The sequence below is a fragment of the Anser cygnoides genome, chromosome 7, assembly GCF_040182565.1.
Source record: "Anser cygnoides isolate HZ-2024a breed goose chromosome 7, Taihu_goose_T2T_genome, whole genome shotgun sequence".
NCBI lineage: Eukaryota > Metazoa > Chordata > Aves > Anseriformes > Anatidae > Anser > Anser cygnoides.
In genome coordinates this window covers 26150047-26164675 of record NC_089879.1, presented here as the reverse complement: position 1 = coordinate 26164675, position 14629 = coordinate 26150047, and the positions used below count along the sequence as shown (strand labels likewise).

The 14629-nt window shown below is 38.4% G+C and overlaps 1 protein-coding gene across 21 annotated transcripts in view; it reads right to left on the bottom strand.

Annotated features, from left to right (window-relative positions):
- Nucleotides 1-14629, bottom strand: part of CTNNA3 (catenin alpha 3) — a 488378-nt gene that overhangs the window by 376547 nt on the left and 97202 nt on the right. For 20 of the 21 annotated variants that reach the window (XR_010833028.1, XR_010833027.1, XR_010833026.1 and 17 more), the window contains exons 6-7: nucleotides 7825-8088; nucleotides 18-221 (exon numbers count right to left, since the gene is read on the bottom strand). Coding sequence is in view for 15 of the 21 variants with exons in the window: in XM_013173300.3 (XP_013028754.1) it covers nucleotides 18-221; nucleotides 7825-8088 (468 nt within the window). In the remaining 6 variants the exon portion in view is untranslated. Of the gene's footprint in view, nucleotides 1-17; nucleotides 222-595; nucleotides 704-927; nucleotides 1021-7824; nucleotides 8089-14629 lie in introns of those variants that run through there. The other variant, XM_067001110.1, reaches the window with a different exon arrangement.

Genomic DNA, 14629 nt, shown 5'->3' with positions numbered 1-14629 from the left:
AAAGCCTGGTTACCTACATTGTTTATGTATTCAGAGAGCAGGTCTTGGAGAGCTTGACGGATAGCATTGCACTCAGCAATGATGCGTTCTCGATGGAAATCACGCGTGCAGGAAGAATCAGCTAGCAAAGCTGCTCCACTTATAATAGCTTCCAAACGTTTCTCTAGTGATGGCCGTATTTTCTCTTCACTCACTGCAAGAGGATCCTGGATAATTAAATGCTGAAAAACATTAGGAGTACTGGTAAGAAAAGTCAGACTAATAAAGTTGCTGCTTTATTTTTCACTTGCATGAACTGCAGTGACATTTTGCTTCCTAGACTTCCAAATAGCCCTTTACCCTTGATGTATCCAAAATACTTTTGACCGTGGAAGACTCCATTTTCCCTACCATGGCTACATGTACAGGTCATTTGCGGACAAAGCCCAGTTCTCTCTGCCACCCAGATCTCACATCTGTGTTATCAAACCTTACTGGCCTGTATTCAGTCCTCAGCTGGCATCAGAGCTTTCCAGCCAGAGCTGTTTCACACCTAAGCGAAACACAGAACAGTAGAACAAGTTCCCAGGCCACATTGACATCTGACCACAACTACCTTATCTCTGAGTCGTCTCTGTTTCCTGCTTCTATTACTTGAGACTGAAGACTGCTTCAGTCTTGCCTACATCTGCATCTCTCACTTCTTCTACAAGGCACGTCACTCCTGGAAACAGAAACACCATTTGTTTACCTTTATAAACATGCGTGTATTTTTATCACTGCAGTATCTGACTACTTGGTTTACCGATCTTCACAATATCCCACTCTAAAATGAAAAGCTATCAGCCCCATTTTACAGGCAAAAAACTGAAGGCCAGCCAGCCTCAGAGCCGTACAGAAGATACGTCCTAATACAAGCAACCATATACCATTTTCCTAAGTTCTCACCCAGCACTGTTTCTCCTCTTCATGTTCTACCACTGATGTTGTCAAAAAGTATTTCTTCAAACTGCTTCCCGTGTCTGTCTACACTTCTTGAGGGTCATCTGACTTCCTTATTCTCCCATATAGTGGGCCTGTCATGAATTTACCATGATTTTTTTTTTAAAAAGAAGTACATCTTATACCATGTTTATAATGTCTGTGTACAACTGTCACACAATATATGTGACATTCACTACTCATTAATACTATATATCTTATCAAAGTATCTCAGAATTGAGGCCTAGCTTTGTTTCAAAGTCTACAGGGAGGGTTGACACCTCCAACGTTTACATTTTGAGAAATCAGGAGGACATCTAGATTTAGCATAAAAACAACTTTACCAGCTTACAGCTGAGAGATGTTACACGACCAGTTGGATTCTGACAGTTTTTATTCTAATACAGTTAAATACTGTGGCAGAAATTCACTGCTGCTACATTTAACAGGCTGAACACCAGCAAAGCACAAAATAGCAGCTTTTGTTCAACAACTGTGTTTTCAAAGGACACAGATTGAAGTGTCCTCTTGCTTTTCACCAGCTGGAATAAACAAAAGCAGCAAAGTGTTTTGGCATGATAAAACTAGTTATGCTTTTGTGGCAAGCATAGCAAAAAGAAAAGGAGAGGTGATATTTTCATACAGTGCAAAAGCAATTGTATTTGAGCTTCAACATTTAAAGAAATACAAACTATTCATTTTTAATCAAACTGAATGTTTGAAAGAACAGAATTACTCTCCAGATCACCAAAGCCCATATTCCCTGTAAGTCCCCTTACCTGATGTATCCATATGCGATTTTCTAAGCTTCCAGAAAAAATATTAAAGAAGAAAACTATGCCATATGCCCTCAAGTGGAATTTAGGTCAGGTAAATCAGAAGTTATCTGTGATTATCCAATATGTGTTGAACTACTTTTAACCCAGAGAATTTTAGTTATTTTTCCAATTTTGATTTAATATCTCATTTTCATATACTGCCCAACTTAGGAAGTTGTCGAAGTAGAGAAAGTGTTCTGTTAAAACATTTTAAGATAAAAGCTTAAACTTTTAAAAATGGAAATTAAGTCACCTTCCAATTTTGTTATGGATTGCTAAAAAATAATCTCATATATATCATCTATGATTTAGGGAAAGAAGGTCTTTTTGTTACAGGTCTAGTTCTCCTGTCTTTCCTAAAATATACAACAATTGCTTTGAGACATCTGGGATATTCTCCAGCAAGGCTAGAGAAAAATCAGACTTTAGAATCTGAGTATTTCCCAAGGAAGCATTTTAATGATGACATCAGACAGTGCAGGTTCTTTCTGCATTACTCTAGTTCAAATGGAAGCTCGTTATTTCCCAACGTGCAGGAAGGAGCAGTGTAGGTTTCTAATGTTCTACCTCCACTAGTATTCCATTGCCCTGAAGTCCTCAGTATCATTTAAAAGCACTCTTATTATTTAAGTACTCTCAGTATTTCAGCCTCACACTTGCTCCCAATCAATATATATATAATAGAGGACACTAAATCTTAAGTAACCCTTGTAAGCCCTTCTGGGGCTGAAAGTTCTAGGCTCCTGTTCTGCTTCATACCAGAAACTGATTACATGAACTACAGTCCTCAAATTTCCACAGACGGTGTCCAGAAGGAAAAGGTAGTTGTGAGTTTCTGTTTCTCTTCACAGTAACTGTGTTGAATTTTGGGAATTTTGTATCACAGCAGAGCATCACAAAAGAAAAAAAAAAAAAAGGCAGCCCAGTGCAACTGCTATTGCTGTTGTCTATTTGTTTCAGCAAGTGACAGGATGTATCATTAAAACGGTTTATATGTTTATGTCAGGTGCTCATGTGCATCCAGCAGATGCAATCTTAGATTAAGTTAAAGCAGTAACTATGTATTTTTAAGTTCCTGTTTTTTCCTCAAACCAATTTTCACCTATCTGGATACACATAACAATCTGGAAAGGAGCTGAAGCATAAACAGGAGGAAAAGAGCTTAAATCTTTTAAAGACAAAAAAAAACTATTTGTGCAGCTATTTCTGCATCTATAAAAGCAACAAAGTAACCTTATTTGTACCACTTATTTGTTTCCTAAGTGAAAGATGTTAAATAAATAAACACTGATCATGGAAGCAATAATCTCACATGCAACTTTTGGAATCAGAGCCAAAATGGGATGGGACCACAGTTTTAATCGCTACTTGTCTACTGACAAACCTAGACCAAAGGAAACATGCAGTCCACTGTTTTCATCTGCTTTTGTGGAAGCAGGGAAGTTGGGAGTAAGTTAATAACTTCTCAGTATTTATAACTTAGAACAAATTTGACTTGTACACTCTCCAAGAAAGTTTCTCCAATGCTGAAACTTTCTGAAGCATAGCAGCCCCTGGCATTAAAGGTAAAGCCCAAAGAAAAGAAAGATGGCTTGGAGAGAAGGAAGATGGCTTGCTCTCCTGCTCTGAAGCATCTCCATATACCCTAACCTCTTGATGGCAGTGGAGGGAGCCAGACTGGTTCAAGCAGGCACCAGCAAAGGAAATCATTTAGCTTTTTGCAGGCAAATTCCTAATTTGACAATGCCTGAAGCCAGACCTGAAAGGAGAAATAATCCAGCTCAGTATTATCATCAGAAGCCTCCCTGCTGCAAATAAAATGTTAAGACTCCTTTGTCCTTTTCTATAACAGGTATTTCCACAGAAGGCAGGGAACGTACCTGAAGACACTCTTCTGGAAGTGTGAAGGCAGTAAAATCCCACTTCATCACAAATATAGCTTAGAGACACATTAAGAATATTAATATTGGGCATTTTTTCTCACGTATTCTGTTTGCTGAGCTTGCTTACAACAGTGATATTGTGGCTGAATACAAAGCAAAACTGCACCCTATTTACATGTAACCAAGCAAATTTACTTCCTGTCTCAAACAAAATATGCATTGTAGAAAATTAGGACAATGCAGTACAGGAAACTGGAAGTAGTAAGAAGTGCTGTTATGGACTCTGAAATGGAGGGGCTTCTGTGATTCTGGAAAATTAAATTCTTTTAGCTGCCACCTCTGTCAGTAGGAATGTGTGATTTTAAAAGCAGAATCCAAACAGTTCTTAGCAGTGGGAACTCTGTTTCCCTGCGTAACAGATTTTTAATCCCCGGAGTTACCTAGGTCTTCATTGCTTTGGCTATATCCAAAGACACAGTAGAATTATAAATGAAAAAGATTGCACTTTAACAACTAGCATAGTAATACAGGTTTAGAAAACTGTATGAAGCTAGTCATTAGTGTTTAAATACTTAAAAGACTTACTTTTTTATTATTAACTTATAGCAAATTGATAACTTCAAACTATTTTTATACAGGAAAGACTCATCCACAGTGATCTAGGAATGATAAGGGAAGACATCCTACAGATAGCCAGCTTCCAGAGGTCAGGACATTCATTTCTGATGTGGAAGACAGGTTTATTTGTGTTAGAGATTTGAAACTGCCTCTCACATTCACATTACCATCCTGTATGCCAAACTGCTCAGTGGTACCTCACCTCTGCTGGAGTTCTGCCCCTTTGTCACTACTCACTGGATCAGCAGCTTCACTGTTGGGCTCCTGTATCTCAAGTAAGCACCTTGAACACTAGACTACAGCGTCCCTCATAAAATAAAATGCAACCTCCCAAGTTAATACAGAAACAAACAGCTTCGTGATGGAAAACTAAGACATGCCTGAAGGCTACAGCCAATTATCCATTTCAGTTAGCAAAATGACTGCCTTTAAAATCTCAGATAAAATTAAAGGAGAAACATCTTCTCCTAGGAGACAGTTTGCAGAAAGTGCATGAAAAGATGTACAAGAAGCACTGGCATGTATGAGCAAAAAAAAAAAAAAAAAGAAAAAAAACACCACTAAGTTCAGCTCAAAAAAAAAAATAATAGCCAAAAGTAACAAGAAAAAAATGGTTTAAGATTCTGCCTGCAGATTTGATTCTTCAAGCAATTTCATCAAATATTTCTGATAAGCATACCTAAGCAGAAAAGATCATTTGATTTCCAAACAATCAGAGGACACTAGATATGCAACAAATAGTTTTGCTTTTTTGCTTTCATAGGGTTAACAGTGTTTAGCTACCTGAGCTTTTAAACACAAGCATTCAACCAGAATTATCACATCCCTATCTTCTTCCTCTCATTGGTTTTCTGATTCATGAAAGAGGGATAATGGGTATCCAGAAACCTGGTTCCATTTCCTGACATTCTGGACCAATTTACAGTACTTTGATATCTCACATATAATTGCTGTGCTAGATAGCCATAATCACTAAAGGACATACAATCACTAAAGGACATAACAATCACTAAAGGACAACATATCAGATGGATATGCTAAGTCAGGCATGCATAGCCCGGATCGTTTTGTTAGAGATCTCTTTACATCAGAAGATGCAATACCAATGAAAAGAATTAGATAACCTACACCCACGTTCTTTCAACACAGATCTTCAGGCCTGAACACAGGCCTGTTCAGCCTGGAGAAGAGGAGGCTGAGGGGAAACCTCATCGCGGTCTACAACTTCCTCGCGAAGGGGAGTGGAGAGGCAGGTGACCTATTCACTGTAAACGCCAGTGATAGGACCCGCGGGAACGGTGTTAAGCTGAGGCAGGGGAAGTTTAGGTTGGACATCAGGAAGAGGTTCTTCACCGAGAGGGTGGTCGCACACTGGAACAGGCTCCCCAGTGAAGTAGTCACTGCACCAAGCCTGTCTGAATTTAAAAAGCGATTGGACTGTGCACTTAGACACATGGTCTAAACTTTGGGCAGACCTGTGCAGTGCCAAGAGTTGGACTAGATGATCCTTATGGGTCCCCTCCAACTTGGGATACTCTATGATTCTATGATTCTTATGCAATTTAATTTGTGACACTGCCATTTTGTGTTTACTTGTGAATAATGTGGTATTTATATGGAACCTGTACGACGAATTCTTGAGAATCAACTGATTTAAGAAGTTAACTACTCTAAGGTTTACTAGTGATTTCCTCATCTTACAATCAGTAATTACTTTCACACTGCCAGCACTGGCAAAGGAAGAATGACACTGCAAACCATCTAGATACTAGATGTTGGGTAAGCTCCGTGATACTTTTCTACACGATAAACATTTAATGAGATTTGTTCCCAACAGACTATTTACTACATCAATTTATTTCATGGCACTGTATTTGCAGCAACAAGATAGAGCAAAGGTTATTTCAGGTCTTTAGCCAATACAACTTTCTATAGAGAAAGAAAAGCACAACCATCTAATTCATAAGATCATTTTTTAAAAGTTTAAATACTCTATAAATTGTGCTTATCTAACAAATACAGCTTCAATTCCCATTTGTGGTATCTAGGTAAAAATAAATTTAAAAGGCCATAAAGAAATGGCTTTTTACAAGTGAGGCTTCTATGTTGCTACATTTCCAAATAAAACCAAATTCAATCCAAAAGAAAATTTTCCATTTAGTGATTATCAAAATTCTTATATTTTAAAACTAACAAATATGATAACCAAAAAAAAAACTCATTAAAATGGTACTACTAGCATACAGTCAAGATGTATTCATCTGCTGTGAGAAGATACAAGCACTTACTCGTTTTGTTTGTTTATGTTGTTAAGTAAAACAGATAAACAATAACTCTAATTTAAATTACATTTTCATTCAGGGTGTCATTGTAACAAATCACTTGTGACACTTAAATGTTGCTTTTTCTTTCACTAAGTAAGAAAATAGCTTCCGAACTGTAACTTTAAAACCCAGTGTAAGCAAAAAGCATACGTAACATGTAACATGCAATCATAGCCTGTTCCTCTGAGGGAAAAAAAAAAAAAAAAAGTCAGATTCAACTTAGCGTATGACTAAGAGATCCATTTTGATCAATGCACAGCCAGTACAAGATTTGTGTTAAATATATGGACTTCAATCTATTCCTTTCACCTTTCATTGAAAGTTTTAAACAAAATCTATCATCATCAGTCATAACTTCAATCTTCTTGAAAATGTATCAACAATATTGGAGTCGTGAGGTTGGCATCTGATAAATCTGAGTTTTTACAACCAAAAAGGCCCATATTTGCAAATGTGTTTAGAAACTTTTATTCCTTTTGTTGATCTGGGTCTACATCAATTATACCAGATGAGGAGCATGGTCTGTCACCTCATCTACAGGAGGTCTACCAATTTTGACAACGTAATGGAAAATTACACTGGTAAGAGCCAGAACAGCCATATGAAACAGGGAATGCTCCATACAGAAACCTACGAGTAGGTCACAAGCAGAGGAAGAGCTGACGTTCTCCAAATATTTGCTTCAGTATGGAAGTAGAAACACCGATTTGTGAAAGCATATTGCTTATATCACTTAATCATAAACAAAAACATAATTAGGTTTCTAAATCTTTCAATTATATAAATTAAATAATAATCCCAATGACAAGTTTCAGAGTAAGTAACTTCAACATGCATTGTACTAGTTCAAATGCAGTCAATGCAGCCGTGATTACCACTGATGACTGTCATTTGTAAACTGAACTCCTGGGTTCTGCCCTCTTATTCAAGGATGTTTCTGCCTCCACCATTACTCACGTGCATGGAAGTAATTCTTAACTGCTGTTTGAAGGAAGCAAAACGATGAACATGCATGAAGAATTAATTCCAAGCTTTTTTGAAGAAGTGATTCTTCCCAATAAAATAGTGATACTATTCAGACTAAGACTATGCAGAGCATTGGTTTCTAATACCTTTTAGTCTGCCATTTCTAACAGCAATAGTTGTTAGTGAACACAAATAGTAAAGCAAACCATTTTTTCCAAAAATGTTGCAGTGTGCTAAATTTATGGGTTCACCTACCTCAAGCTCATCAAGCGCACTTCCTAGAGTGGCTTTGTGAGATGAAGGTTGTCCTGTTTTATTTCCAACTCCTTGGGAAGCATTAGAAATTACATTGAGAGCATTCTGTATTTCACTGCAAATTGAATCCTTGCTGGCTGTAAGGGATGCAACATCTGAATGTTCCAAACAAGCTGAACATATTGAATGTAGAAGAGAAGAATTTTCTTTCAGGGATGCACGTGCGGCAGCAATTTCATCTCGCTGATTGCTAGATTTCAAATCCTGTCAGCAAAAGAACATGCCATTTATTTCCAAAAGCATTTCAAAACTTCAAAATTGACAAGTAATGTATAAACAATGTTTTATCTATCTGTAATCTGTTTAAGGGCACGCCGAATTAAATTTATCAAAGATTGGGAAAATGGACTATGTCTACAACAGTACTTACAATCGAATCATCTTTATCTCACAACGGATGAACAAAGCTTATGTTAAACAACACCAAATTTTTATTTATTTAATTTTATAACCAGTACCATGAAAGGTTGACATTTTGCTGCTTCTTAGGCATAATCTTCCTTTGAGAAAACAGGTTTGGTATTTAGCTGCTGCTTCTCCCAGACACGTCTGTCTTAATAAGCAATAGAGAAGGAGAGGTGTAGATAGGGTTAAGAATAGAGTTTTTGACTGTTGCATCTAAATATATTTCTTGTATTTTCTTCCCCACCCTGCCAGCGTATGTCTCAAGCACTCTATACAAAGGAACAGCAGGCAGAGATAAGAATTTTGAACTCCAGGGAAATGGGAAGCATAGACAGTAGGGAAATCAAAAAAGGGTCTGTGAAAAGCCACCTCTGTAAAGTGCCACTGCCTATTTCTCCTCTCTCACTGCTTTGTGCACACTGTGAGCATTCAGGGATCCTGCCACTTCCATCTTGTTCCTTCCTCTTCCACCCAGATCTTGAAACCCTGCAGCCTTCTGCCATCCAAGACAATAAAGAACAAAGTGAACCTTGAAATTGGAAGTGAGATTCAACTGTTTCTAGGAATCAAGCTGAGGAGCTGTTATTTGGACAGCTGAAAGTTACAGACTTCAGGGCAAAAAGACAGTCAACATTAGGATTGTAAGCAGCCGCCTGTCTCTGCCTGCTTTACTCTAGACAATTTCCTCATTTTCTTTCTGCGTCTTGTCCCTTTGAAGAATACTAGTAGATATTTGCAAAATGGCTTGGGTGAAGGAGAGAATTAAATTCAAGGGAAAAAATAAAAAAGGGAAAACAGCGCATCAGAACAAGAAAAGCCTGTGGCATCAGCTTCAAACGATGAGAAGAGGCACAATGAGGAATGAACAACAAAATGTGCACGAACCTGCTCACAGTCTGCTCTGAAGCAAGCTGAAGTCTTCCTAATTGTTTTCCTTTGCATTGCATGAAGCTCTACATGCATTATTTACAGAAGCATCATAATACCCACGACTCGCTATGTAAAGTTTCTACATTTATGGATGAAGAGCATCCAATATTAAAGGAACCAGTCCTATTATTTTTTTAATTCTCTTTTACTGTAAGAAATGCATTGGACATAGGATGGGATCTAACTTCCTCAGGCTTAGTTGGAAATCTCAGGGATACAGCAAATAAAATAAAAACAGTGGAGCCCTGAAGAGAAGCAGACAATTGTTCCACCAGCTGATCACCTGAATTAGAAAACTGAGCTATGTTCTTAGGAGGACTAATATTTAATATGTTAAAAAAAAAATCAATAAACCAATACAGAAATGAATCACCACTGTGTAGTAATGACTTTTTTGCCCAGGATGCTCAAACCCAAATATTCAACTGCACCTCCAGCTCTGGTAAAGCATCTGCAACTTCTCCAGTGCACTCTCAGCAAAAACCAGTGGTTATCATGCAACACAGACTCTTACTCTAATTGGCAAATCTACCTTTCCTGCAATTAAATGACAAGAAGACAGAACGCTCCCTTCTCTGATGTACTGCAAGGAAGCTACAGACCCGGAGATACAGTGGTAAGTCAATACAACGCTTCAATCTAGCTGGCTTCTTTTCTTAAGCAATTCTTACTGTGCTGCAGCATCATACACAAATGATCAAACTTGAAAATCCTTCCAAGGGACTTTTTCCATCCAAAAATAGTACTGTGTAACCAGGAATGAGTGGTTCCTACAGAATCCAAAACTGCCAAGCCTGTAGCACAAAGCCAGTAACAGCAGGACACCAACACAACATCCATTTTCAATAATAAACAAAGCACCACAAGTCTTCATGACAAACCCAAAGAGCAGGAAAAAAAAGTAGCTGTAACACAAAATAAGTTGTCATGCTCCCCTCTGGCACCCAAAACTTCACACAAGTTTTGCAGGTATTCTTCGGGGTTTTATGAGTCTTGTTATCACATTCAATTCTATACAAACAGTAAGAAATGCTGTAAACACCGTGATATGCATTCTCAGTAGATTAAAATTATTTTACTCTGTTTTAGTTTCTGTCTCTTAGACTCGTAGACAGGGAAGAATGCAGGAAAGAAGGAGAAGAAAGATTTCAGGGAATTCTAGCTGGGACGGGATCAGCACTTACAGAAGTGTTTCTGGGAGCTCTGGGAACAGGAAGGGTGCCAGGCAATGGAAGATGCATTTTGGGCAAACTGTTCATAGGATTTCTCTCTGTTTCTCTCCCTTCACCTTCCAGGGACTTCATCAAGGAGAGGGGACCTTATCCTGGCAGACCCTGCCTCCACGCAGCCATCTAAATTCTACTTCAGCTCCAAAGGAAACTGGGCACCCCCCCCAGCGCCCTATACAGATGCCTCTGAGTACTTCCCCTTGCCGCTAGGATTCCTTGGAAGGGGAAGAAAAGAAATGTATGATTTTACTGTGAGATTTATGAAAAATGTAGCAAATAGACCCTAGCTCCCCACACCTGCCTCAATTAATGGATTTTAGCCTCTGCCTCTTGACTTCTCCCTCGACTAGTCCTTTGCCAGATTCCATGCTCAACATTGTTACACTGGTGGCAGGGATGTGTTCAACTGTTAGAGATTACATTAAGAAAAAACTTTAGAAAATGCAAATAACTTGGTTGTAGCTCAGGAGATGGAATACCTGTGATCACTGGGACACAGAAAATAAATTGAGGGAAGTAAAAGACAAGCGAATCAAGCAAAATAGTTACATTAAATAAACAAAAAATAAAAAAGCCAATACTGACTCCTGTCTTAAAACAGTTCCTCATCTTTCCATTTTGCGGGAAGAAATAGGGAAAAAAGTAAGACATTTAAGATACAAATATAAATTAAAAGGGTGATATTATGACAATATAAAGAGACTACAGCATATGTTTTCTGACCATCAGAATGTGCATGTAGTGATAAAAAGCACCCAGGCAAGCAGTAAAAGCCGCACCAAACAGCTTAGCATATATTACTACCTACTTGTAACACAGCTCACTCAAGGAACAGTGCAGAAATGTGAAGAACTCAGACAAAACAAATAGGTACATTTTATTGCTTACAAAATTACTGAACAAAAATATGTGCATTAGACTGTAATTGTCTGTGTGCCCTTCAAAGATAGGTTTAGGGGTCAACTAGACACCAAACTCATTATCAACCCCAAATTCTCACATGAACTCACAAACAAGTGATTCAAGAATTGCACTGTAAAGATGCAAGTGGCAGTGAGGTACAGTTACGGGTTTTACAGGATCATGCAAAAAATAAGAGTTGACATGTAAGAAAGCTTTCCTCTCAGATTTGAGCACTGCCCACAAAATGAGTGCCACAGAGTTAAGAATTGGATAAGAGTTCTGTCATGAGAATGATGTCTTGTTGTGCAGTCAGGCGAGACTGTGTGGGCCTTGCCTAAAAGACACCAACATCTCTACAGCAAGAGTGGGAAGCTCCTGCGTTTGCTGAGAATAAAGCCCAGGTTCTTTCCCAATTAGGTTAATAAAAAATACAGAGAGAACAAAGCATAGGACAAAGTGATTGCAAAGATGAATCTAGACTATAACCATAGATATATGCATGCATATATGTACATATACATACATAAAGGGTCCCAATGATGGGCTTCCCTCTGTGAAGGGAGCATCATAGAAGATGTGGAAGAACCACCACTGAGTCTAGAAAGCCAGTGCAATATTAGCTTTCATGGTAACATGGGGTAATGCAGGCTGAAAGGGACCTCAGGAGGGCTCTGGTCTTACCTCAGTCTTCTCAATGAGCTTCTTGTAGGTACCAGGGGCTGCTGTCAGGTTCCCCCCAGATTTTCTCCAGACTGAACAAGCCTGGACCGCTCATCCTCTCCTCGCAAGACAAGTCATCCCATTCCCAGCCTTTACAACTCATCAAAAAGCCAAGCAGACACACCTAAGTTTCTTTCAGAGTCTCTAAGCCTGCATTTATACAATGCAGTGTTTGTAAAGCACATGGTCAGTTTTAGATTTGGTAACCAAACACTTGGTAAAAACTTGCTGTACCTTAACATGATCCAACTTTCAAGAAAGCTGCAGATCAACAAGGCCTTCTACATGAGCACAGCAATCATACAAATAGGGTTATGCCACTGCCAAATTGCATACTAAGATGCATAAAAATAAGCTTTTTTTTTTCCCTTCAGCTTTTGTCTAAAACATTCAATGTGTTATTGTTTTTAAAACACTGTGTTTTATTTCACACAGCATTGTATAAAGTTGCAGCATCATGGTATTGGTAAACTTGCCTATGAAGAGCCTCACTTCTGATGTGTAACACATCCACAGCAAGTCAAACGCCCCGGAGGAGGCACGCCCATAAATTCAGAACAGCAATGAATCACAGGAAGATATTTAAACACAGCTCTGTGCGTTCTCATTGACTGAATCACTCTTGTTATTTAAGCTGACTGGAAGTCATTGTTCTAAGGACTAAACCATAAGTAGCACACTTTGCCTCTACAAAGATTCTGTGCTGCCTTTATAAAACCATGATTTACTGGACTCAGGTTCCACCTGAAGTGAAGTCTTGCAATTTTCTCTGTACCTACAGCTATTTAATGTTAATAATACTCAAGCTAATATATAATACCACAGAAAAGCACAGCTATCGTGCACAAAGAATCAAAAGCAGATCACATCTGTTTAAATCCCAGGTTGTTGTTGCTTTTTTGTTTGTTGTTGTTTGTTGTTTTTTTTTTTTCTGGAATTTGCTGTTCAGTTAGGGTAATGTTGTTTCTTTTGATGACTTCTTTGCATCAGATTGCAACTGCTGCACAACACTCATGTGTTTCATCAAGTTCTTGTCTCCTTACAGATGACAGAGCAACACCTTGCTGTCACTTCTCTATCCATTATTTCAGAATTTGGTCCCCACGCTTCTAATACCCTGCTCTGGTAACTATCCATCTCCCAGATGGAGTAGCTGAGTTTGAAAGGTAGCAAAGCAATTTTTCCCTCTAAGAATTAATGGAACAGAATTTTTAAGTCCAGCAATCCTTTTTCTGCACACATATACCACTTAATGTATTAGCTCATAAAGGTTTTCTCCTCGTACAGTTATGGGCACATTTGTCATAAATGAGCATGTCTAGAACTAGAGCAGGAAGCATTTGTCAGGGAGAGGGGCCCAGGTTAAACACCAGATCTGAAGTTAGGAACCTCCAGAAGGTCTTATCCCATCTTCAGGAGGAGGAGATGGGTAAAGAAGGCATGAAGGAGAGGGAGAGAAGAAATACAGAAGAAATATAGATGACTTAAAGAGGAGTCATTTCTTTGACCTCCAGAAGGCCCATCCATTCCACCAAATCCACGACAAACTTAGCTTATTGTTTCTATGAGGTTAGTGTCCACCTCATGAGAATCCACATTATTGCCTTAAAACTGAGAGGGGAAGGAAATTAAGACTTAAAGATCACTTACACACACCTCAGTGAAACTAAACACCATGTCTAAGCATATTCCATCTATCACATGAGTTCAGGGCCTGTCTCCAACAAATCAGCTCAAGTTCCCCTAGGTGTAAGTTTCTCCTGGTCCTGAACTGAGCACACTGAAGTTTTCCTAGATTTAATGTCTCAGCGCGAGAGATGTGAAACAATCATAGATAAGCAGATACACAACTCATATCAGGCAGCCTGTTTCAACTGCAATTTTCTCAAATTACATACTCAACAAATATTTATGGTGCTTGCCACTACTCACCTGTCAAACTCCAGTTGCAGTTTAACATTTTTTTAAAAAATATTTCTTATAAATACTTGCTAACAACTTAAAATAAGCTATTTCCTTTTTTTTATGATCAAAAAGTCCAGAACTAAAGCAAGCTGAATCAAATAACTCAATGATGCATCCTCACACACTATTTTAGGATGCACACAATTCAAACACTGCAGAGAACGTTAAGTTGCTGTAATGTGGACATACGTCCAACTGACATGCATAAAGAGTGGCACTCCAGCAATTGGAACTGAAGTGCTAATCCATCAAAACAAGCTTATTAGCATTACCAATTTCAGAAATGTTTTAACAGTACATTTATTTTTAGCTGTTCAGTTTAAACTGCAAAATTAGCTGGTTTCAAGTATTTATCATGTACAGCACTGCTTCCCTTTTTTCTTGCATATCAGTTTAATTTTTTTTAATGTTGTTTTCTGCACACCTTGCAAACACTTACAGGACAGCAACTCAGAGCAGGAAAGAAAAAGCTTATGCCCTTGAGCTCTGTACCGAATGTTAATGCGTTTGTGTATGATAGATTTAATGCATAAATGAGAACAAATGACTTCCAGCAGCTGCACTCTGCACCTATAAATCGCTGTGACTATTGC